General features: G+C 43.9%; 1 protein-coding gene across 4 annotated transcripts in view; it reads right to left on the minus strand.

Moving 5' to 3' along the window:
* The window catches only part of LOC147728937 (dual oxidase 1-like), a 992,769-nt gene that overhangs the window by 526,308 nt on the left and 442,437 nt on the right, over positions 1–24,024 (minus strand). For all 4 annotated transcript variants that reach the window (XM_086959175.1, XM_086959177.1, XM_086959176.1 and 1 more), the window contains one exon: positions 23,134–23,194. In XM_086959175.1, the coding sequence (XP_086815301.1) occupies positions 23,134–23,194 (61 nt within the window). The remainder of the gene's footprint in view (positions 1–23,133; positions 23,195–24,024) is intronic.

A 24,024-nucleotide genomic window follows, 5' to 3' on the forward strand; every position in this document is an offset into this window, starting at 1 on the left:
CTGCAATTGTCTTATGGCATTGAAAGCTGAATGATATTTAGGAATCTTTAACAGAAGCCTGGCAGCTGCATTATGTAGGGTTGTTGCAGGGTTTCCGTTCTCCCACAGAACTGTGCACAGAGATCTAGAACCTGGGTGAGTTAGGGTGACCCAAAACTCACCTTAGTGTCAGAAATCCCCTTACCAAGCTAGCTACAGTGTCTCATTGGTCAGAACAACTTACCAATGACTTAGACAATCCAGAACATGAACTTAGGGAACCTCAGGTATCGTGGAACACATGAGCACTCTTTTGGTATATAATCATTACAAACCAAAACGGGGAGTCAAAGAACACACGTGCAAGTTTGAAATGTTTATTTTCCAATGCAAGGTTCTCAAACGCAGTATCTTATATAATACCAACATACATATTATAAAAATCAGAGTTAACAGCATAGTCACTAGTCCATAATAAGCGAACGGTGATAGCATATTATAATGCAAAATCTATAGAAATCTGTATCACCTATATTTCGCGCACCCTATTTAGCATATTATATTATATCTAAGAAGGTCTCATTTGGGTTTTTAGCAGGGCGGGCCCTTACCTCTAATGGTCAGTAGGAGCAGATCACATCAACAGCTACCAGCTCTCTGCATGCGAAGCATCAAGTGTGTTGATTCATTCCCTGTAACTCTATCTTAAACCCACGTAGAGCCCAATGTTGGCAGCAACATTATTTGTGTTATGTCTAATGTGGTGCGAGGATCAGGCTTTCAGCAACCTTGTGTTAGGTTATTCTTAGAGGGTGCAGTTCTCAGTGTGTAGACAGTTGTACCAAGCACAACTGATATCAGAGCAATAACATATTATTCTCAAATAAATCACATCTTTCGTCTAGGTTGAAAGCTACAATAACAATTAGGTGCAAACTGAAGCCGAAGGAAAATATGTAGTTTAAACATTTAATAAACTCATGCTAACTAAACACAATATATAGAAACGCAGTAACCATATGACACCCCCCCAATGATCCGAGGACAGTTAAAAAAGGGAGAAAAATAAGCCAATACTATATGAGAGGCAAAACATGAAAGCAGAGTTCAACAATATTGAGCCAAGCTAAATGTATGTAAATGTATATAAGTTTTTAATAACAAAAAAATATGTATGAATGCCTATAATGGCCACACAAAAATATAAAAATTCGAACTTAAGGCCAACTACGAGTTCATAGGCCTAGAACATATAAAAGTCGAATGTTCGTAATAAAAAAGGCACCATTCAGAATTACTAAAAAGTCACGTGCCATAATAATGAAAGTTTTCAAAGTCACTCATGGGTCGATTGAATATGCAAAATAGGTAGCTACAGCTTCCAACATGAAATCACTGTCATCATTTGAAAACAGTTCAGCCATCCAATTAAGCAATGGGAAAGAACATACGTGCTCCTCCAGCACCGAATCCTCTAGCAACATCAGAGGACAACTCAGTGGGTTCTCGAGAACGCTATGTGCCAGAAAGTCATGCGCCGCTGCGGATATGTCCCACTGACCCATTAGTCCATGCATCGCTGCCACGGCCATAACCCTTTCGCCAGAACAAACCAACTCGTGAGCAACTTCGGGGCTCATCAGCTGATCAAAATCGACGTCAGGAGAAGTCGTCAAGCAGAGACACAAATCAATGGCCCAGTCGAAATCACAGCTCAGACAATGAAACACAGGCTGGACACATGTGAAATAGGAAAATCGAAATGATAATCCAAAAGCCGTGCTTAAAGTCGCAAGGGGTAAGGTGCCATAGTATTCAAGCATCCGGTTGCGAAACAGTGTTAGAAGGGGCTGAGCGGCTCCTTGCGCAGGATGGGCATCCATGTTTTATAAAGCAAAATATCACCAAAACGCCTGCAGCCAAAGCCAGAAACACAGGGAATCCGCCAAACAAACTTGCAAATATAGAATGAAAAAACGCAGGGACAATACCAAATATTTTTTCAAACGTAGTCACGAGACCACTGCTAACCACTTTAAAAAAATGTGCGATACCAGACGTGGAGGAGGCATTAAAGATCTGATGAACAAGCTCGCAGAAATGAAACGGCAAGTCAGTATTTAAAAGTGCCTGCACCTCTGTGCGTGTGTTAGCTATGTGAAGGACATAAGTCTCACGGGCCGAGCTCAGGGCCACTTCTTTCTGAGACAAAAGAGCCCTTATGCGGCTCAAACCGTTGAACTCCGCTCTCAAGGTTGGCATCCGCGGCCAAATGGAAACATCTGAATTCCCATGCGTGGGTGGATATAACACGTTCTTGCAACACACCACCCGTTCTGATACAGTAACCACATAGGCGATACCGACCATTAACCCACAACACATTTCGTTATTCAAAAGTAAATAACTACCGTTAGACAATAAAGTGAAGGTGGGAACTATTGCAGGAACTGGTGTGCCTTTTAAAACACAGGCTAAATTGGGCTTGTCCTGATTACAAGAACCATGCAACTGGATGTGTCTGCATATTAGTGAGTGGTCAGGGGACTGTGTACATTCTTCACCATTCAGATTCACTTCATTCCCCTCCTTAAGACATCTGTATGTGTATGGTAAAGACCATGTCTCATGGAGGAAAGCACTGCCTAATGGTTCATATCGCCCTATAGCAATATATCGCATACAATTTGTAAATTTATACAGAGCAAATGGTAAAGTAATAATACCATGGATAAGCCATGTAGCAGCAGTTACCTCAGCCACAGAAAAGGGCAAGGACTCTAATTTTTCAATCTGTAACATAGAAAATGATGCATCTCGCATGGAAAGCATGCGCTGTTTGTCAGTCAAATTAAATGGGGCAAATAGTGATGTGACGTTCATATAACTCCAAGGCACTCGACCAGCCTTCAGAGTCTGTAGTGTCCAAGCAAACTGCATTGCAGAACGCAATTGATTTTACCATGATACAATACGGACACTTCATCATGTACAATGTCAACCACAGAAGACACAATATTGTTCAACGTGTAAATTCGGGAAGAAAGCGTGTTAATACTGTTATCGACAACTGCAAGCACTTTTTCTAAATTTGCTTGATCAATTGCCCTTAGGCGCTTAGCAGCCTCAATTTGAGAAACTTTCCAAATTTCATTGTAAACTGCATAAATCCATCGTTTAGATCTACCTTTAACTGGGCTTTTTATAAAATCGATCAAGTCCACATTTTCAGTTAATTGAGACAGATGTAGTTTAACTGCAGCTAATGTGGAATGTTGTAACCAATTCTGACACAGCTTCCCCACAGAATAAGTTGTGACAGTATAATCTTCTTCAAAACGGGGATCTGGTCTGACTAGTGTTAACCCTTCAGCCAACCCCAAAAAGCGACGTTGGCAAGAATCAGCACTTCTTTGCCACAACAGCCAACCCTTTGGATCCAAGCTTGATACATTAAAGGACGTATTGTGTATTAGAGACTGTATCTCACTAATAGATAAATCAGAGAAATGACCCCATCCTGAATATTCTTCTAATTCGGGGATAATTGGTGTATTCAATTTTTTAGAAGTTGCCAATCCAAAGCATGTTGTTTGGGAAATGGTAGAATTTAGAAACAACATGTGATTCAGGATGAGACATGCACGGTGCAAAGCCTCAGTGCCTTGTACCTGCCAATCTTTGGTACCCCAAACCGACTTAAGGTCAATTATTCCCTTCCAGAACTCGTAGCCCTCTACAGCCAACTTGTCTAGAAAGGACTTCTAATACAACAACTTTGTATCGGTAAGTCTAACTTTGGACATGGACTTTTGTGTCATTTTGAAATAAAATGACTCAGGATTTGATTGATTAAAGTCTGTAAAATAAGTGTATTTTTTCAGAACTGTATCAGAGCTGCCTCCCAAGGAAGCAGGGCAGTGTTCCCACTGTGTGTAATTAACAGCAACCCTCCTGGAGTTTGTCTTATGTAAAAAATGATTACCATAATGTTGAAAACAAAACAAATCACCATAATTAATAGAATCTAAATAAAGATCCTCAGCATCAAAGGCAGCATAGTACTTCAAATCAGAGAATAATGCTTCTACGGCCTGAATATCCCAATCATCAGAACGTATATTTTGTTTAATCACATCTCCCATGTTTACTCTAAGCACATTCGGAACATTAATCACTTCAGTGGGCCCATGTGTTTGAAATCTAACCGCATCCCACACAATTCCATCAAGGACAGGCCAAGCAGTAATGTTGACTGTAATCAAGTTTCGTTTCAGTCTGTGTGCTGAAAGTGAAGAGGAAAGGGGGGGCCAATGTTCCATTAAGGTACCGAATTCCTGTTCTTTCTTTAACATAGTGACCATCGATCAGGCGGAAAAAATAAAACACAAACCAATTGACATAAAAAGGTAAAATGAAAATAGAATCAACCAAATGTATGTCCAAGGGGGAATTAAAAAATGTTTTTTAAATAAGGTGGCATATTTTGCAATAGTTAAGGGTTTCTTTGAAAGTTCCGAAAGAGAGTCAAAAGAGAATCTGGACTGGTCGGCCAAACGAGTCTACAAATCAGGCATTGATAAATCAGCAGGATAGGTGTAGTTCAGCTCATCAATGTTAGTAACAGGAATAGTATTTAATAAAGGACTGGAAATAGCAGGCATCTCGAGGGACACCTCAGGTTCTGCACCAGAAGCAATAGCCAGCACAGAATGCCTCACCATGGAAGGACAGGATACAGCCGGTGTCATGCTATGAAGAATCGGCCACCCTGTGTATCTTGACATTGTCAATAGAAACAAATCTGTTTTCCTTACGACCCAGAAGTGGTGGTAATATGACTGTTCTTGTGCCCTTCACTCCAAGAACTCGAACCGGCGCACGATATGAGGGACCAAACTCTTTCTTGTTATCGATCTTCTCTCAAACCAGTTCTCCAACTTGGGGTAGCCAGCCAACTACCGGGATCTGCAACGCATCATCCGATGTGGAGGGCAAATGTTCCTTTGCTAGACTGTCTCTGGTCTTTTGTAGATCCTGTAAAACATTGCAATGTTCATCTACGTCAAAGGCCGTGGCCTGGGCCTTGCAGTCTAGACCGTCGAGGTCAGGGACATACATCTTGATACCAAAGAGCATTTCGTACGGGGTCCGCCCACCCAGAGACCTTCTAGGGAGATTATTAAGCGCACGCTGCACGCCATTGAGGTGGGCTAACCAGTTTCTGCCAGTGCCTATAACTCGATCTGTCAAAGATTGCTTTAAGTCACGGTTCATTCGTTCCACTACACTGTTACCCTCGGGTCTGTACGGACTCGAAAATTTGACTTGGACCCCCAACGAAACCATAGCATCCTTATACGCCTTAGAGGCAAAAGCCGGACCCTGATCCGAATGGAAGGTACCACAGGCAAAAATCCCTATAAAGACTCGCAAATCCTTGATGACAGTTCGTGAATCAGCGCTCCGATGTGGCCATACCCACACAAAGGGTGTACATGAATCAACTGCTACTAAGATGTACTTGTACGCAGTATCAGAAGAAAATGGACCGCAGTGATCCAAATAAACGCATCCAAGCAGTTTATTCGAGACGTACAACTGTGTCTGAGGCGGACGCGCAGCAGTTGAAGATTTAATCTGCTGGCAAATGTCACATTGAAGGACATAATCGCGCGTCTGTTTGTACAGTCCCCGCCACCAGAACCTTTGTTGTAGCTGAGTTACAGTGGCTGAGACGCCCGCATGCGCAGACGCTACACCTTCATGAGCCGCTGTAATCAAAGCAGCTCTGCGATCCGAGTTGGGAACTAGACGTTCGCCAACATCAGGAATTTTCACATAAGGAACCTAATCGGGACTTAAGTGGTATTTGTATTTAGAAGGGAACCCCGCAGGATATTTACCTCCCTTCTCGGTGGCAGCAACAGCTGCCAAGATGTCATCATCTATTTTGCTTTTGGACCTCGTGACTGCTGCAACTAAGTATTTCGATACCGCTGACTTCACTGCATCATCAGCAAGCGAATTACCAACAGCGTGGACCCCCACGCGCTGATGGCCGAGAGTATGAATCACAAACACGAGTGGCAACTTCTCTTTAAGTTCCGCTACTCGGACCCAGATCATTTTATGTTTTATTGTGCGACCTTTGGAATCACGAAATTCATTCTGAATCCAAAAGAACAAGTTTTCATTGTAAGACTGGACACAGTAGTAAGAGTCACTTACGATCAAAGTCGTCACACTAGGATCTGCGTACTCCAATGCAAGCATCAGAGCACGAAGCTCTGCTAATTGTGCGGTGCAGTCCCCAAGCGTCTGCGTGTGCACGACACTGGACTTGAACTCATCGTTCACCATGGCACCGACCACTGTGGCGCATGCGGAAACGTAGGCATGTTTAGAGCCATGCGCAACCTGCGCCGAACCATCAGTGTAAATGATGCAATGGAAATCCTCCAACGGCCGCATTGCTAAAGGAGCAGGATGAACAAATTCATACTGTAAATACTCCTGCGACCGTAAAGTGGCGTCAAAAATAAACGTGACATCCTGGGATGTCAAGGATGCAGCCCACTGAATCCACCTAGGGTGCAAAGCTTTGGAATTAGGTACACTGGCTTTCGTAACTGCCTCCAAGGCAGGACACAGGGTAACAACCAACATGCGTTTTCCTTGAGACAGGGCACGTTCTTTAAGAATTGCCATCTGCACCGCCGTTAAAACTTTCTCCACAGTGGAAAAACGCAGTTCAGCCGAAGTGTACAAGTGTGATTTGTAAGCAATAGGTACTGTATCTCCTTCATTAAAAGTCAGGTACGTGAAAGCCACCGCCCCAGGGATAATTCTTATCACCAGGTTGGTGCTGGTATCACGAGTCTGTAACTATTCATAAGCGAGCAAATCAGCCTGCAAAGACTGCAGAATGGCTGAATGCTCTGGCAGCCAGCATGATTTGGAAAAAGATGGTTGTATCAAAGCATATAAAGGCTTGATACGCTGGGCATATTCCGGAATGTAAGTCCTCCCGAAATTCAAAAAGCCCAGTAAAGATTGTAATTTTTTCAGTGTTGTCGGAGAGCGCAGCTGTGCGCATTTCTCCAGGAAGTGAGGTGCCAAACCCTTTCCCTCGTTGTTAAGCTCGTAGCCGAGAAACAACACTGTGTACTATGCAATGTGCAACTTTGCAAAGTTAAACTTGTAACCTATGTCTGCAAAGTTACAAATTATGCTATTTACTCGACACAAATGCTCCCAAAGATCGTCGTCTGTGAGATAAATGTCATCCACATACGAACAAGCAACCGGGTCGAAGCGCTCCAAAAGAGAGACTATGCGGGCGGAGAATACTCCAGGACTATTCTTATAGCCCATTGGGAGACGCCAAAACATTTTTTGCACACCGCCGCATGTAAAGCTGGTCCATTGGGAACTTAGACCGTCTAATCTATGGGCATAAAAACCATTGGAAATGTCAAGCGTGGTTTTGAACCGTTTACGCTCAAGACTATTCACTTACGCAGAGCCATGAGTATTCTGTACTGCGCAGTTACGGCAATGCGAGTTCAAATGCCTATAATCCAAAACCAAACGATATGAGCTGTCCGGTTTGTTTACAGTAAAAAGAGGGTTATTCATCGGTGACACACACGTTTCAATTACACCTTGATATTCCAATTGTTCAAGGATAGCCGCGACTGAAGCTTTGGCTTCACGTCGTATGGGATATTGAGGTTGAGGCTGCGACTGAGACCGTAATGGAATCTCGTGGCCTGGTGACAATTTATCCCAGCCACACTGATTGCGGTACACAGCCGGCGCAAGCGCCAGAGCCCACTCTTCTGCAAAATGCAGCGCCTCCACTCTCGATACAGTGTGCTCGAAACTGGGGAGGATCACCTCCTCCCCTCGCGGAGCTGCGAGAACAAAAGGTGGGGGCCAGTCAGCCTCCGAAAGCAAAATGTCATACGTAGACGAAAGATTTTCCCAAAATACCCCTTTTACAGTTCGCTGCATGTCACCTTCGATTAACAGGACAATTTCAAAAAGATGTTCAGGGGGAGCAACATGCGTATCAGCAGTTTCAATTACAACATAAGTGTCAGTCGCTGTCACCTTCAACAGTGGACGGAGGGCCTCTCTCACTATGGTAATCTCTGCCGCGCTGTCCAGCAAGGTCAGAGCCCACGTCAGATTCCGAAGCCGCGTTCTCACTATCTGGGGCATATCGATGCGCTGCGACTTTCCTCGTAGCAAACTGCGGTCTCTTGGGCGTAGCGCCTTCCTGCTGATCTCCACCGTTACGTGGGCGGGGCTGACCACGTCCTTGCTGGCCCCCCCGGCCCCTGCCGCCCCCTCCACCACCGGTTGACGGAGCCGATGAGTCCTGAAAGGAACGAGGAATGTGTTGGTCAGAAGCCTGAAACCTTTCAGGTGATTTAATCATCGCGCGATCGCGCAAATCATAAACTCGATCCGACTGCGCAGGCAACTGAGATGCAGGAGTAGAAACCTGTGTTTGTTGTTGTTGTTGCTTACCCTGATTCTGCTTTTTAGGCCAATTCTCTTTTTTGGACTTAGTTTGACCACTAGTTTCCGAAGACTGACCCTGGGGCTGCTTTTTCTCTTTCTCAGGAAAAGTCTTAAGCCCTTTTGCATTGCGGCCAACCGTTTTATAAGCTGCCACAATTATCCTTGCTAACTGACGGGATCTCTCGGCCTCGGGAATTAACGCTAAAGCGTTAGCAACCTGACAGTTCACTGCATCCCCCTTGACATTTGCAAGGATCAGATCGCAAACTATATCAAAGGTGCCACACAGGCGCATACCCAACTCAACCGCCGACTCCGGTCCGTGCTCATCTTGAACACGTTTAAGGACCGCCCCCAGATTGGTCACAGACGGGGTGCCATAGCACCTCGAATAGACCGCTGCAAAAGTCTTGCCCCAGGTCTCACAATCAACAAGTTCAGGGGCCAAATCTTTTGGTAAACTTAGCGTAAGAATCCGGTGTTTGTCACCAGGATTCGTATTAGAAAACACAGCTTCCAGCTGGCCGAATTTCTCTGCAAGACAGAATGGAAAATCATCCTTGTCCTGTGGCTTTTTGCCCATCACGGAATTCACCATGACAGGATTGATTTTCAAACCAGCCTGTTCTGCACGAAGCTGCGCACCCCTTGGGGCTGAGTCCTGAACATTACGGCTCGTGTAATGAACAAGCGCTCTAATCACAGACACTGCGACCTCATGAAGTTGCCACAGATCAGCCACGCTACAAGTGGCGCGATTAGGGTGAGGAGTGAATCCAGCCAAAGCCAGCCAATTAGTGCCCGGAATGGACAAAGGACCCAACCTCGGAGCGGTTAAAGCATGTGGTAGGGCGCCACCAAACCAAACTCCATGCTGCCAAGCATCAATAGGAACCTCCAGTGCCCTGTACGGAGCATACGCAGCCGGTACAGCCGTAGCAGTGTATGAATGGAAAACACCGGAATTAGCGTTCACCGCCGGAAAAGTCACTCATGAATAAAATAGTTTGTACGGGTAAGCATGTTCCGCACTCACCACCAGAACCACAGCCAAGCCTTCAACAGGGACATTAAAAGCCCGCAAGTGGTCACGCACCGCAATGCGACTATGCTGCGGGATGTCCACGGCTTGTGCCATGCTACCACAGGAAGTCGAAAAAACAAAGAGTACTTTGTAGCACAACTGGGTAGTAATTCAAAGAAACTGTTTTTGATAAATTCAAGCTTGAAAAGACCAATTTTAAAAATAGGTAGGTTTTCCCGACACCACAGTTTTCCGGAAACGGGAATGAAGGGGTTAAGGTTTGAATGATATACTACTCGAGTGTCATGATATAAGGCCAACAACGTATGGGCGCCATGTTGCAGGGTTTCCGTTCTCCCACAGAACTGTGCACAGAGATCTTGAACCTGGGTGAGTTAGGGTGACCCAAAACTCACCTTAGTGTCAGAAATCCCCTTACCATGCTAGCTACAGTGTCTCATTGGTCAGAACAACTTACCAATGACTTAAACAATCCAGAATATGAACTTAGGGAACCTCAGGTATCGTGGAACACATGAACACTCTTTCGTTATATAATCATTACAAACCAAAACGGGCAGTCAAAGAACACACGTGCAAGTTTGAAATGTTTATTTTTCAATGCAAGGTTCTCAAACGCAGTATCTTATATAATACCAACATACATATTATAAAAATCAGAGTTAACAGCATAGTCACTAGTCCATAATAAGCGAACGGTGATAGCATATTATATTGCAAAATCTATAGAAATCTGTATCACCTATATTTCGCGCACCCTTTTTAGCATATTATATTATATCTAAGAAGGTCTCTTTTGGGTTTTTAGCAGGGCGGGCCCATACCTCTAATGGTCAGTAGGAGCAGATCACATCAACAGCTACCAGCTCTCTGCATGCGAAGCATCAAGTGTGTTGATTCATTCCCTGTAACTCTATCTTAAACCCACGTAGAGCCCAATGTTGGCAGCAACATTATTTGTGTTATGTCTAATGTGGTGCGAGGATCAGGCTTTCAGCAACCTTGTGTTAGGTTATTCTTAGAGGGTGCAGTTCTCAGGTGCAGACAGTTGTACCAAGCACGACTGATATCAGAGCAATAACATATTATTCTCAAATAAATCACATCTTTCGTCTAGGTTGAAAGCTACAATAACAATTAGGTGTCGTGTGCAAACTGAAGCCGAAGGAAAATATGTAGTTTAAACATTTAATAAACTCATGCTAACTTAACACAATATATAGAAACGCAGTAACCATATGACAGGGTTTTCAAATTGTTTATAACACATTGGTTGGCAGAGAAGAGTAGTCCATTGCAGTAGTCCAATTTGATCATGATCAGAGATGTCATCAGAGTTTTTTGGAGTTGAATTGGAATAAAAGGTAGAATATTTTTAATGTTGTTCCAAGTAAAAATAAGCAGAAGAAGTCACTCACTTAATATGGACTTAGAAAGACAGTCTATCGTCCATCAAGACCCCCAGGTTATGAACCTTTTTTACGGGAGATGATAGGAGGCTCAACTCCTGTGGCCAACAGGAGGTAGTCCTGAAGGAGGTATGAGCTCCAAACAGTAGGACTTACGTCTTAGCAGAGTTGGCCTTTAGGTCTCCATACAGCTGTCAAACCTGGTGCCAGTGTTGTTATAACTTGTCTCCTCCATTACAGACATTGACCTGGCATGTGCCATTCAGCCTTGGCATTACTCCAATTGGAACAGCCTATCCTGAACTTCTAGACCAACTCAGAGCTTAATTGTAGCTTGTGGTTGCAGGTGGGGCAATCAGCACACATTTTTGGGGACCGACAATTAGTTTTCCTCCTCAGACTTTGATACAAAGGAAGATAGAGAGAAAAACACAGTAGGAAGAATGGAAAACTGTGACAAAGTGAGAAGCAGGAACTGATAAGAGTGATATAAAGAGACAGGAAGTGTCTGGTGGTGGATTAAAGAAGCATCAGTGGAAACCAGATGACACACCCTTGATATTCCGGCCCTGACCTTCGATTGCACCAGCCATGGGCTATTGAGCAAAACTTTGGGCCCTACTTATTCTTTTACAAATTAAGCACTGGACTAACTCGCTCTGAACGAAATTACAAGCCGCACCAGAGCAGTTTCACCCTTGTTGGGCCTCATCAGTGAGATGCCGCTCTAGACCCAATGACAGATCGAGCAAGGGACCCAGTATTGAAATGTATAGTCAGAGAGAGACTTGTAATCTTTCAGGAATCGCCTAGCAGCGCATATGCGCTGCATAGGAAACAGACCGCTTGAGATCGATGCAGCTTTCCAGGCAAACATGTGCACGTGCTGCATTGCTTTCAATGCAACGAGTGCACGTTTGGCGATTTCCTCGCGGGAGCCAGAGGTGCCATATGTTAGCAATTATTGCGCTCGCTCATGCAAGGGAATTGCTGCGTGCTCTAAGACACGGGGGAGGGGGGTCATCCCCGCCAAAGCTGTTAATAAAACCAGCTAGCTTGTTGTCTGAACTCGCGCGAGTTGATATTTCATCATACAAACCTTGTCTCAAATTGTCACAATTATGCTTCAGTTCAGAACAGGCGGCATCCATCTTGTCACATCTCCCCTCCGGGACTGAACGTGAAAAGGAGCGATTTAATCTACTTGCTGGAGCGCCTTTCAAGTGTCACTCAGCAGACAATGACGTCAGCTGAGCCTTCTTACAAAAATTACAACTTTTCATTCCCTCCTACAAAGGCCCCCCTCCAACCCACCCCACGGATGCATCTGGGCGCTAGGCGCGCGTACTGCAGCCGCATCTTTGGTGTGTTAATAATTATATTTTATTACCTGCTTCCTCGTGTTCCCATTATTCTTACAGCAGCCTGCCTGCTCGCTCGCTTTAAAATAAATTCATAAGTATTATCACCCTCCAGGCCAAGGTAATCATTTTACCCCCTCCCAAAATGCACCACGTTTTATTGATGGAGCCACCGAGGCAAAAGAACAATAATCCATTTGATTATTGACTTAATCTGTCACTTAATAGATGGGTGTAATTGGAGCGGCTGTAATTAGCCGAGTTTGTTATGTCGCTCATTATTATAACAGTAGGTGTGATATTGCTTTAGCTCCATTCTCACTCCGCCCAGGCGTGCGCACACGGCGCGTGTCACCGTCGATTACTTCTCGAGTTAATATGAACTCTGGCAATTACGCAAACAACCCTCAGATGCATTTCTGCCTCATTACAAGGGTGTTGGGGTGGAGTCTCTTTCATCAGGGGCTGCGATGCATGCTCAACCTGTAAACATATTTAAAGGGCCCATTTATTTTCTCTATTATTTTACAAAGCGAAGTGTATCAGGTACGATCAAAACTCCAAACTTTGAGTTTCCACCCCCTGAGGGAGTAAGGGAGGTGGTTCAGATTAGAGTCTGAGCATAGTGCACATATGGCCACCAGCAGAGCTTTACGTGGAATGAAAAATTGGGAGTCTTTCAAAGGGGCGTGGCCAATGTAATTAAGGGTGTGGCTTAAAAACACTTAAGCTAGGCATTCGTGTAAGTGGTGGGGGTGATGCATTGCCCTTAAAGCAAGCCTGTGTAACCAGCCCGATCCTAGCTAACTCTGCAGAAAGCCTATTCAAACTCATTCGATGTGACACACCAGGAAAAGCTGGGGGGTTTTAATGCCATGACTGTCGACATCTGCAATTGCCAGGTCTGGAGTCAAGAAAAAAAATCTCTACATGTACAATGTGCTAATAAACAAATGGGAAATGGGGAGTAGGAGTTTCCGGTTAAAGAATGCTTGCCTAATCTTAGCTGCAGTATTACATAGGTGCGTGGGAATGGGGGGGACCCCAGGAGGGTATAGGGTACAGGCAGCGGTACATCTCACTGTGCACTATGGATGTGGTCTATACCAGCTTGCAGAACTGCACCATTGCAGTGCTTATCGCAGGTAGTAATTGCTGTTTAATGGAGATGCCCGGCTAGTGGATGGGACTGGCCCGCTGTTTGTGCCCACAATAACGTGTTCTAGTCTCTTGGGGTGCTGCAGTTTCGGGAGGGACGGCCTGTAGCCCAAAAACGTGATGTGCATTATAGCCTCCCGGTCATTTTACTGCCCCTCGCTGCCAGCACTCTGGGTGGTTAATTACAGGAATTGCATCTACAGATCAGCAGGCTGCATAGTTTACATCCAGCCCAGGAAGCTTTCTTCGCACCAAATCAAGAAAGGCACACACTGTGTTTCTTGGGGTATCCTGTGTATGGGGTGCCAGGCAGGGCCACAACATACGCATCAGCAACTACACAGCTGTCTGTAGTGTGTCGCAGGTTTAGGGTACCCTCTCCACTGGAAGAGGGGGCTTGACTGTGTTGTTGTTTTCCCAAACGTAATTAGGGGACTAGGTGCCCACAACCCTTAGTTGTTGAGAGAGGGACTGTCAGTGCCTCACAAAACCTCATCTGTTCTAAGGTGCTAAAGGTGTTTTGTAGCCTTTAAGTTTGGGCTGATGGGACAAGCCGCCATTTCTGTGGTACCTCAGGTTGAAAAGATTTGTCTTCTAGCTTGCAGCCACTGTATGTTCACAGGTGAGCGTTATTCTAGCGGGGCTATCAGAAGAGGGTAGTGCCGCTTTGGGCTCTCCGTCTTGCTTCGTTATATTTTAAATGTTGTTTGTACAATTTGTTTTGACTGTCACACATTTGTACAAAGATTTGAGTTTCATATTGTAAAGATGCCTAAGGGCATGTCTGTGTGTCACATGGCACACAAGACAGAAACAGGGGTGCAACAGGGTGTCAAAGTGACACCATCTCTCCCTTGGCAATTCGGTATTTTTACCGATTCGGTAATTACCGAATCGTTATTTTCCATTCATTCCTATGAGCTTCAAGGCCCATAGGAATTAATGGCATATACCGATTCGGTAATTACCGAATCGGTAAATACCGAATCCTACTGATTCAGTATTTGTTACCGAATAATACTCTACATCAGATTTACCGATTCATGAATACCGAATCGGTAAAATTCGGTATTTATGAATCAGTAAATATGATTTACCTACATCTAGCCCCAAGGTATTTAAGACTCTGTAGCTTTTCTTCTTCCGGGTCCACCCATTACACTGCTAGCTTTAAAGCCAGCGCCAAGACACTTCCTGGTATTTGAGCGCTTTAGAAAACTTCATAAAATAACAAAAACAATTCCCAGAGCAATTCTCAGTTTCTGATTAATTTAAGCATTTTCAGCCATCATTACTTTGCAGTACCTTGTGTAGCCCATTAATTTTATGTTATGTTATTTTAAAATAATTTCTATAGCGCGCAGCTGCCCCAGCAAAGGGGCGTCCCGGCGCTTAAGCAGCAGAGTATAGAGCAGCTATAAGGAGGATGACGAACAAAAAAGTAGTGTAAAATACTTGGATCCTGAGCGGGAAAAGGTGTGTCTTAACCGCCTTCGAAAAGGAAAGAAGGTCGTTGAGTGCTCAAATGTGGGTCGGCAGCGAATTCCACAATTTTGCCGCCAGATAGCGAAAAGAGCGGCCTCCCGCTCTACAATGTTTAAAGCGGGGCACCATGACCAGACGCGGCCCCACAGACCGTAGGACACGGGGTGGTACATAAGGGGTCATCAGGTTCTCAAGAATTTGCGGAGTGGCTTGTTAATCATTAGAGAGAGGCAGGTTAAGCAATCCCCTCAAAGATAAATGAATTCTGCTATAATAATTAAAAAATTAAAACACACAAACATAATTTGCTGGTTTTTGCAATGGGACTATGTCTTAAAATGGTTCACTTCACTATATAGGCAATACAGCTTTAACAAGGTGCTCCGTGCGCAGTGTAAAAAGTGGTTGTGCAATAAGTGAATGTGCGTGAAAAAAACAGACAATGAACAAGAATCATTTCGAAATTATTTTCAACCTAGTTACATAATAATGTATAAGTGTGTTTCCGCTGGTTAGGTATATATTTGTATTGACCAAACACAGGAAATCCTATTACTGTATTTGGAACTGATTATCTTTCATTTTATATCTTTTTCAGGCGCAATCAGTTATTGCACAAGCACTTTTTAGCATAGTTTACCTATAAGGGATTGCTTTGAGAGCTTCTCTCTAAGTACTGTAGCCTGAATTAATAGATCCGACAGAACTAAGGTGTTTTTATGTACTGTCACTAGTCCAGGTTCTGAGGAACACAGTAGGGCCCCATTGATTACTGCATAGCATTACTCATCTCATCACATTTTTTTTTGCCGATTTATGTAGCACAAACTCGACCCGAAGGTATTGGAGCGCTTTACATGAGCCATTTACGTTACACAGGGACACATTATTTTTTTTTTGTTAGGCACGGGTAAATTAAGTGATTTGATCAGAATCACAGGATGTGAAGTCGACCCCGAAGTTTGAACCTTGGTTTCCCAGCTCCAAATGAGTCAGTCTAGCCGTGGGACCACAACATCCTCTCCCCACTTGTATCAATCGTAGGAAAAGGGAAGCGACCAATGCATTATTTTATACAAGCTTTAGAACAAGTGTTATTATTACCCAGTTCAGAGGGACACATGTAATCAATATCAGACCAAGATATGGCTCAGACATCTGCACCAAGAATGAAGCCAGTGACCTTTGGGTTACCTACAGTTATCTGCAGTGGGCGTATCACCACACTAAGAAATTATATTATAACATATATGTTTTTGACCAGCTTCATCAACTCAAAAACTCTATCTATACCTAAAATCATTTGTATCATTGAAAAAATGGCACAGATATAAGAGGTGAAGAGGATAAGCAAATTCACTACTAGTAAGGGATAAGATGCATGTGCCCTCACGCCACTCCCATCGCCACGATACCGCCCCGCCAGCAGAACAAAATTTCACAACTAGTCACTGCTGATACAATCCGAGGACACATTTTGTAAATTGTACTAGCAGTAGCAGGCAACTGCTTTATCTGTGCCCCCCCACCGAGGTGCAGTAATCTTTAAATCAAACAAAATTTCCACCGGTATTACTGGCCTAATGTGCTAACAAATGCACCACCTGCAGACACATTACCTAAATAATCTTCGGGCAAATACCTCATCATGCCCCCTTAAGTAGTCTTTCAATGATGTACGTGTTGTACAGTAAGAGCTGCCATAATGTGCTTACACATCACTATATGTCATTACATTTGCCCCCAACGCTTCCTGCTAATGCTTGCCAGATGCCCGCCTCAAGGTAACTTAATAAAGTATGTCACACCCCCGACACCCATCTCCACGACTACCACCACAATCCTCCTACCATCTTGGATACATTCCTGATTTGTAAAAATATGCTGTATTTGAAAGGAGGAGACATCGCCACACCCTGTTTTTCGCCTCGCGCTCTACTTTCTGAGACGGACTCCGAGCATCCAAGAAGGATCGGATGTGTGGAGTGCTGAGTGGTTGCTGGCTGCACGTCAGCCGTGGAGGGAGCCCCTGGAGAGCGGGGCCCCCCGCACTGCAGGGTCTGCAGTAGCCTTCTGTTAGCCCCTGCCTTCAAGACGTGGGGGCAGCCTGCAGGCTGCTCTCCTCCCTGCCAGATACTCTATTCTGCACTTTACTTTGCAGTAGTGATGTCACATATATCACCTTCTTTGCTGGTAGTTGTGCTGCTGTTGTGCAATGCATCCTCCTTGCCACACTGCCAGGTACCCATGACATGCGACCTGCCTCAGTACGAGCTCGCGCTGCTGTAGAAAGTTTCATGAAAAAATGTGTGTGAAAGGGGCAGAGCTACTGTGGTGGCCGGTGACATACGCTGGGAATAGGTGGGTGGCACCAGGCAAGCGAATGGCTAGGGAGGAGTCACACACCTCCATCTACCTTCCATTGCCCATTAAACTCTTCAAGCAGCATTCATTAAATTGCTAAACTGTACCCTGGTGTAGGGAATTCTGTGTCGCCTCTCGCATGGACCAACCAGAGCGGAAACATTTGTAGCGGTTTCCTAGCACAACCACAATGCAAATAAATAAATAAAATGGTATTGCAATGGGCATTATTAAATTGCTAATTACTATTGAACTGTGCTTGTGTAGAGTTACATAAATATGCTCTCAGCTGAAGCAGTGTTTGGAACATATTGGAACATTCTTTCTCCACAGCTGAGGCCCGCGGCTAGAAGATGTTTAGGAGAAAGGGGAGTGGGTAAGTGTGCTTCAATATGGTCAGATTTTAAAGAAACTTAGGGGCCGATTAGGATTGCAGTGAATCCGCATCCTCCGGGCCGGCGGAAGCCACCGTCGGCCCGGAGGATGCAGATTCACTGCTGCGGTGCCTTCAAGACCCCCCGCCAGATTAGGATGGCTGGGGGTCATCGGCGGACGGGAAGACCGTCCGCCGCTTTTCCTCTGCGGTCGCCTTCCGACCCTGGGGGGAAAGCTCTAATATGGTAGCGGTGTCTATCAGACACCGGCAGCCAAATTTGGATGGGGCAGAAAACATGCTTTTCTGCTGCGGCTTTTCTGCCGTGGAAAAGGATGTGGTCTTTTGTGTTTGGGGTCCCGTTGTGGGCCCCCAGGGTTGTTGGGGGGTGGGGGGTGCACATGGGGGTTACCTATGGTACCCCCTGCCTTTGCATGCACAAAGCGGCAGGCACCACGTGGTGCCTGCCACTTTGTTCATGCAATGTTAACTATACGGGATTTGACCGCCAGCGTGGCGGTCACATCCTAATTCCGAGGGAGGGAACGCCGCTGCCCCTGCGGACGGTCCCTCCACCTCGGGGGTGGCGGAAAGACGCAGGTCCGTCCGCCATACTAATAGGCCTTTTAGTTTGGTGTCTTTGCCTTTGAGGCATGGAAATTGACAAAAAATGGCTCCTTTTGAAGCGCTATTGTTTATTAGATTTGTGCAAAATATTTTGGGATTTAATTGCAACTTTACAGGGAGAAAAACATTTGCAAAACACTATATACCCTATAGTCCTGGCCCTAGGTCTCACAATGCCAACGTCGCAGGCACTACTACTTAATACCATACAATCATTTAAATTACAGGTGTGGTACACTTGCACTACTGAGCTGCAGAAAATTAAAGCACTTTCAAAACCCATCAGACCATTCGAGCGATATCATATGCAGTCCAGTGGGTTGCCTCGTGGAGCAGTAGAAGGACACATTCTGCCACGCGAGACACACATATCCAACTAACCTCATTTCGACTGCTCATGCAATGAAATAGTGAAGAAAGGCGTGGAACCTTGTTGATCTGTCACGCACAAGCCCACAGAGTCATCCAAATGCCTGAATTACATTGGGGTCTACGGTTTCAGCACCACTGGGTAGAGCCTATGACAGGGACCAGAAGGAGGATGCGCCTTGTCATTAACCGGGTGGCTCTCAGCTGTGCATCACACCACAGAAGTGAGTTAGAGTCCAGCATCTGTGCTAATGTTGAAAAGAAAAGAAACAAGTAAAGGGGGAACAAGCTTCAGAGCAGGAGGTGAGGTAAGGATTGCAGCAACAAGCAGAGAAGGGGGCAAGAGCGAAGATGCAATAAAATACAGGCGCCAAAGCTGAACATGCACCCACAGTATAACATGAACAGGAAAGAGATAAAAAAAATAGTACCCAAAAAAACAGATAAATAACCAAAGCATAAAGATACAGTTCTTGGTCCATGCTCCCTGCAAGGAAACAAAGACAAAAAGGAAGGTCAAAGAGGAAGGACTGACCATTAGCAAGCATGGATTTTTAAAGGACACTGAAATAAACAAATGAAAAGCAGTGGGCGGACTTTAAGCCCACAGAGAGGATAAAACAGGTCGCAAAAGCTCGACTTAAGAGCTATATTTCTTATATGCTGCAGAGTGAATATCCCAGCATGTTGCCAGAAAAGGTATGTGCTACAGTAAGTCTTTCCAAATACTGAAAACTACTTTCCCTATTTTCTCTACAAATCTAGATATTCTCTCAAGAGCATAATGGATAGGGGTGGTCGGAATTTGCGTAGTCGCGCTACACAAAGCTCTGCAAAAGAGGTAAAAAATCTCTACGAGCAAGCAAAAGTTCTGTGAGCACATGGAATTGCTTTTTCCGCCCATTCACAATGCTTTTTTCCTGTTCGTGACCGCTGTTTGCGTGCTCGGGGAGGAATATCTCACAAACACGCATTTTAAAAGCGCGAAGAAGCAAAAAATTCCGGGAAGCCACGGATCGTCGAATTTCTGGCAATTCCGCGTTCACCGCAAAATGCGAAAGTACCCAAATTCTGAAAATTCTGCAAGCAGAATGGAATTTACCGCCCAGGCCTAATAATGGAACACAAAAAGAATGAGATTTTGTGATTTTAAAAAACTAGAGGAAGGAGTTTTTCATTATAGATAATCAGATGATCTCTCTGTTTCCAGATCCTTTTTCCATCGTCCTTTAAATTAATTTTGCTGATTTTACTGATTAGTGTTGATAGAATACTCGTTTTTGTCCACCCGTGGCAGCATTAACTACCATCCTAAAATCTCATTTATGCTTCTTTCAGGCTTCACAATCAAATTTTCGCTAGAGGCTATCAGCCATAGAATAATACTAAAATGTATCTCTTCGATACTTCACACCAAATGTACCTTCTTTGTAGCAGGTGTTTCCCTTTAACAAGGCTGAGATATTATTAGTTTAATTTGCTGTAAATAAATCAAAGTAAATCTGTTGTTGCTACATTTCCTCAAAATTGAACTAGGAAAGATCTAGCTACCTGACCATCTCCTGATCTAGGGATGTATCATTAAAGATATAAAAATGCTGAATCAGAGCGAATATTACCTTCTAATCCTCCTAGGCACTTCATCATCTTTCAATACGGTTAAACAAGAGCCTCCTAGACTTACTCAAAAAAAAGATGGGGCTATCAGCACCTGTCCAAAATTGCTACACCTTGTTTCTCCACAACAGAACTCAAAGATGCAAGGTTAATCAGTCCCTGTCCAATGCCACACCAGTCATGTCAGGGTTACCACAGGGGTCTTTTCTGTCACCCACTCTCTTGAACCTATTCATGGATCCTCTAGTTGAAACTCTGAAACATTCCAACATTCATTATCCCTTGTATGCTGATAACACCCAATTGTACTTTACAATCTCTTCCCTGAAAGATATTAGGTCTCTCAACACAAATCAACAAAAAAAAAAAACTGGCTGAGCCGCAACCGCCTCAAACTTAATGACCTAAAAGCGGAATTCCACCTAATCGTTCCACACAAACAGTCTCCCGAGATCGAATTATGGATAAAGCAACTCGCTGCTCTTAAGTGCTCACCACACTATATAGATTCCATGAGGTCTCTAGGAATAACAGCTGACAAGCACCTAAACATGCAGGAGTGCATTCATACTGCCACTAAAGGAGAAAACTACCACATTAACATCTTGAGGAAATGAAAACCCCATGACGACTTCCAGGCAGTGGTTCAAGCCCTAGTTATTCCCAGGCTGGACTCTAGAAGGGCAACTTCATGTGGCCTTCCTAGATTCAAGTTGGCTCCTCTTAGGGGCCTTTCTTAACTTTGCTGCCAGGCTCATCACAGTAAGAAAAAGAAACAAACACATCACTCAAGATCTAAAACCTCTGAGTTGGCTCCCATTTAAGGCAAGGATTCAGTTAAAAAGTGCCTGCGTGACCCATAAAGACTTACACTACAACGCCCCAAGGTACTTGCCGCAAAAGCTAGAGATATCTGGTGGATGCAGATCTTCTAGAATCACCAGCACCTTTTTGCCAAAAACAAAGAACTTCCATAAAAAGAAAACTTGCAACAGAGCCTTCTCGGGTATTGCCCCAAGAATGTGGAACTCCATACCACCTGAAATCAGACAAATGCTCTCAATGATATGCTTCAGAAAAGAAGCTAAAATATTATTTTGAACAAATGTATACTCAAAGTCACACAATTGGACTCAGTGTCTACACCAAAGATTAGTATTTGAATGTTGGACCTTTCTCTATTGTCTCATTGGCTTCGACCTACGGAGGTATCGTCCCTCGGTTTGTGACCCTCTACAATCTGTACCGCTCTTGATAATGTTGTTGTTTGTTTTCGTGTTTCTTACTTTCGATCATCTGTTAAGTCTTCTGATAATCTAATAAGTCATGTTTGCAGTATTTAAAACTTTGCAAATGAAAATAAATAAATATATCTTGTTTAACAACTGGACACAATTGGTTTGCTGTTAATTCCATATTTGAAATAAAGGACACTGGTTGCTATGGGAAGACTAATTACAGACTAAAATAAGTCCTTAGGGTTGGTGAAATAAGCAATAAAAACAATAAGAGCCTCATTACGAGAGCCCATACATTTTGAATGGTCCAGTAACAGGAGTCACCGGCCCATTGGAATTATGGGTTGCGCAAGAATACCCCTGTTTAGTGGTATTCCAACTGAAGATTTCACCTACTGCAAGGAGGAGAATTCTCTGGATTGAATGCTGGGGCAAACATGCAGAAAAAGGCATGGTAAATCCGATCTGTGTATGTTACTCCCTCTAAACTAATAATCATCATGATTCTTCCCCTCTGAAAATACCACTACCCTTGGTAATGGTAAATTTGTGAAAGGTAAATGATGGGGATTTTTATGGACAAGGAATAAATGCACCGTCTCAGAACGTGACCAATGTAAAAAACATATATGGTTCCTGTTTTTGACACATCTCAAGGATGTGACCACCACACATGGATTACACAAATATCCTAATAATGACAGTCAAGGATTATCTTAAGAGGATGCAGCAGTTAATGCAAGGGGCCTCCCAGATGTAAGGGGAGGGCTTGTGGTCCGAAATCTGGCCTTGAAGAATACTCAGACTAAGGGCCTAATTGAATTGTTGGCTGTAAGCATACTGCTGAGAGTGCTTACCACCAACATGATGGTCCGCCCAATGATTTTAAAAGCAGCGGACCATAGTTTAACCACTGCAGAGACTACTCCATCTCCACCAAGGCCAATCCTCTTTAATGGCCTGAAGGACTAGGGGTCATTGGAGAATTGGCTATATGTCCATCCACCCAATTAGGATGGGCATGCATATAGCCATTTTTTACTGCCCCTCACCGCCAGGCAACCCCTGGCAGCAAGAGGCAGTTCAAAACAAAATGTGCTCACCTTACCATGGGGAGTAACTCTCACTGTAGGCTTTTGTATTTGAAAATAAAAAATCCTTTGGGAACTCTGTAGTGCGGCTCTGTCATGTTTAATGGAGCCTTAGGGCAAAGTTCCAATGCATTCACAGGAACCGCCCTGAGGGCAGTTTCTGTGAATGATAGAAATGTCTATTGACCCGATGGAGATGACTAAATTTGATGGTCATGACCTCCGCCAGGGTAAAAGAATACTTCTCCCAACGCCTTGAACGCCAACAATTAAATCAGAGCCTTAGACTGGAAATCAGAAATAACGCAACGACGTTCTTGCACCAAGCATTATTTTTCCATTTATACACTTACCTAAAATGATATCCATGGTTTGCCCAACTCTATACTGTGTACATCAAGAATATTAGTGCAAAGATGTCTATAACGTACCAAGAAAAGTATGTCAAATTATAGAACACACATGGACCAAAGTGGACTTACCTTTGTATTCTGAAATTGTCTTATTAAGAAGCATGGGCAACCATTCGTAGAGTACAATATTCTGCAAAAGATAAGAAGCACAAATCATCACATAAGCTAAATACACCATTAGTTTTAGGCAGATGTAAACGGAGGATGGCGGCTCTCAGGTCAGCCCAGTGATGTTTTTTTAAATGTTATTATTGGTATGGCATTTCTTCACTTCCTGGTGTTCTCTTTTTAACGGAGAGTTTCACTTATTTTTTGCATGGCTAAATCTTCCACACTGAATCCCTTTTGCTATACTAACATGAGGTATGTAAAATATACTTTTTTGTACAAAGGTCAACATTTTCTTAGATACTTTAGAGCCAATTCACAAAAACAATTATGAGTACAAGTAGTTTTAAGAGGGAGAACATATGATCTGTATCAATAAAACTGGATACAGGGATACAGAGAGTCAATGCAAGGATTCCATAAGTATCACTGGTCAGGCGAGGTCAGCAGAAATGGCTATATATTACCTGGCACCAAAAGTGAAGGGATCTACCCTTGCACAATCATCCTGAGAGCATGAGCTTTAAGGGTTTGGTACTAGATTCACTTTTGAAGTTAATGACTGTTCGCTGACTCAAAGAACTCTCTTGGTTGGTAAAGTCTTTCTTGATCTCTGAGAAGATGACCCACCTCAACCATATGGCATTACCAGCCCTAGCAGGAGGCATCTGTGTAGCAATTCAAGGAGGTCACATCTTCTGAAGTCTATGTAATTTTGGCCAAAGGGCTATTTTTTTCAATTTTCATGCAATGCCAGTGCTTGCAATTAATAAAGTGATGCAGGAGGAGTCAGTCTCTCTTGAATGAAAACGCACAGATTGGTATGCCATCTTTAGAAAGCACCACCAGCCA

Source organism: Lissotriton vulgaris, chromosome 2_2, assembly GCF_964263255.1.
Source record: "Lissotriton vulgaris chromosome 2_2, aLisVul1.2, whole genome shotgun sequence".
In the NCBI taxonomy this organism is placed as follows: Eukaryota; Metazoa; Chordata; class Amphibia; order Caudata; family Salamandridae; genus Lissotriton; species Lissotriton vulgaris.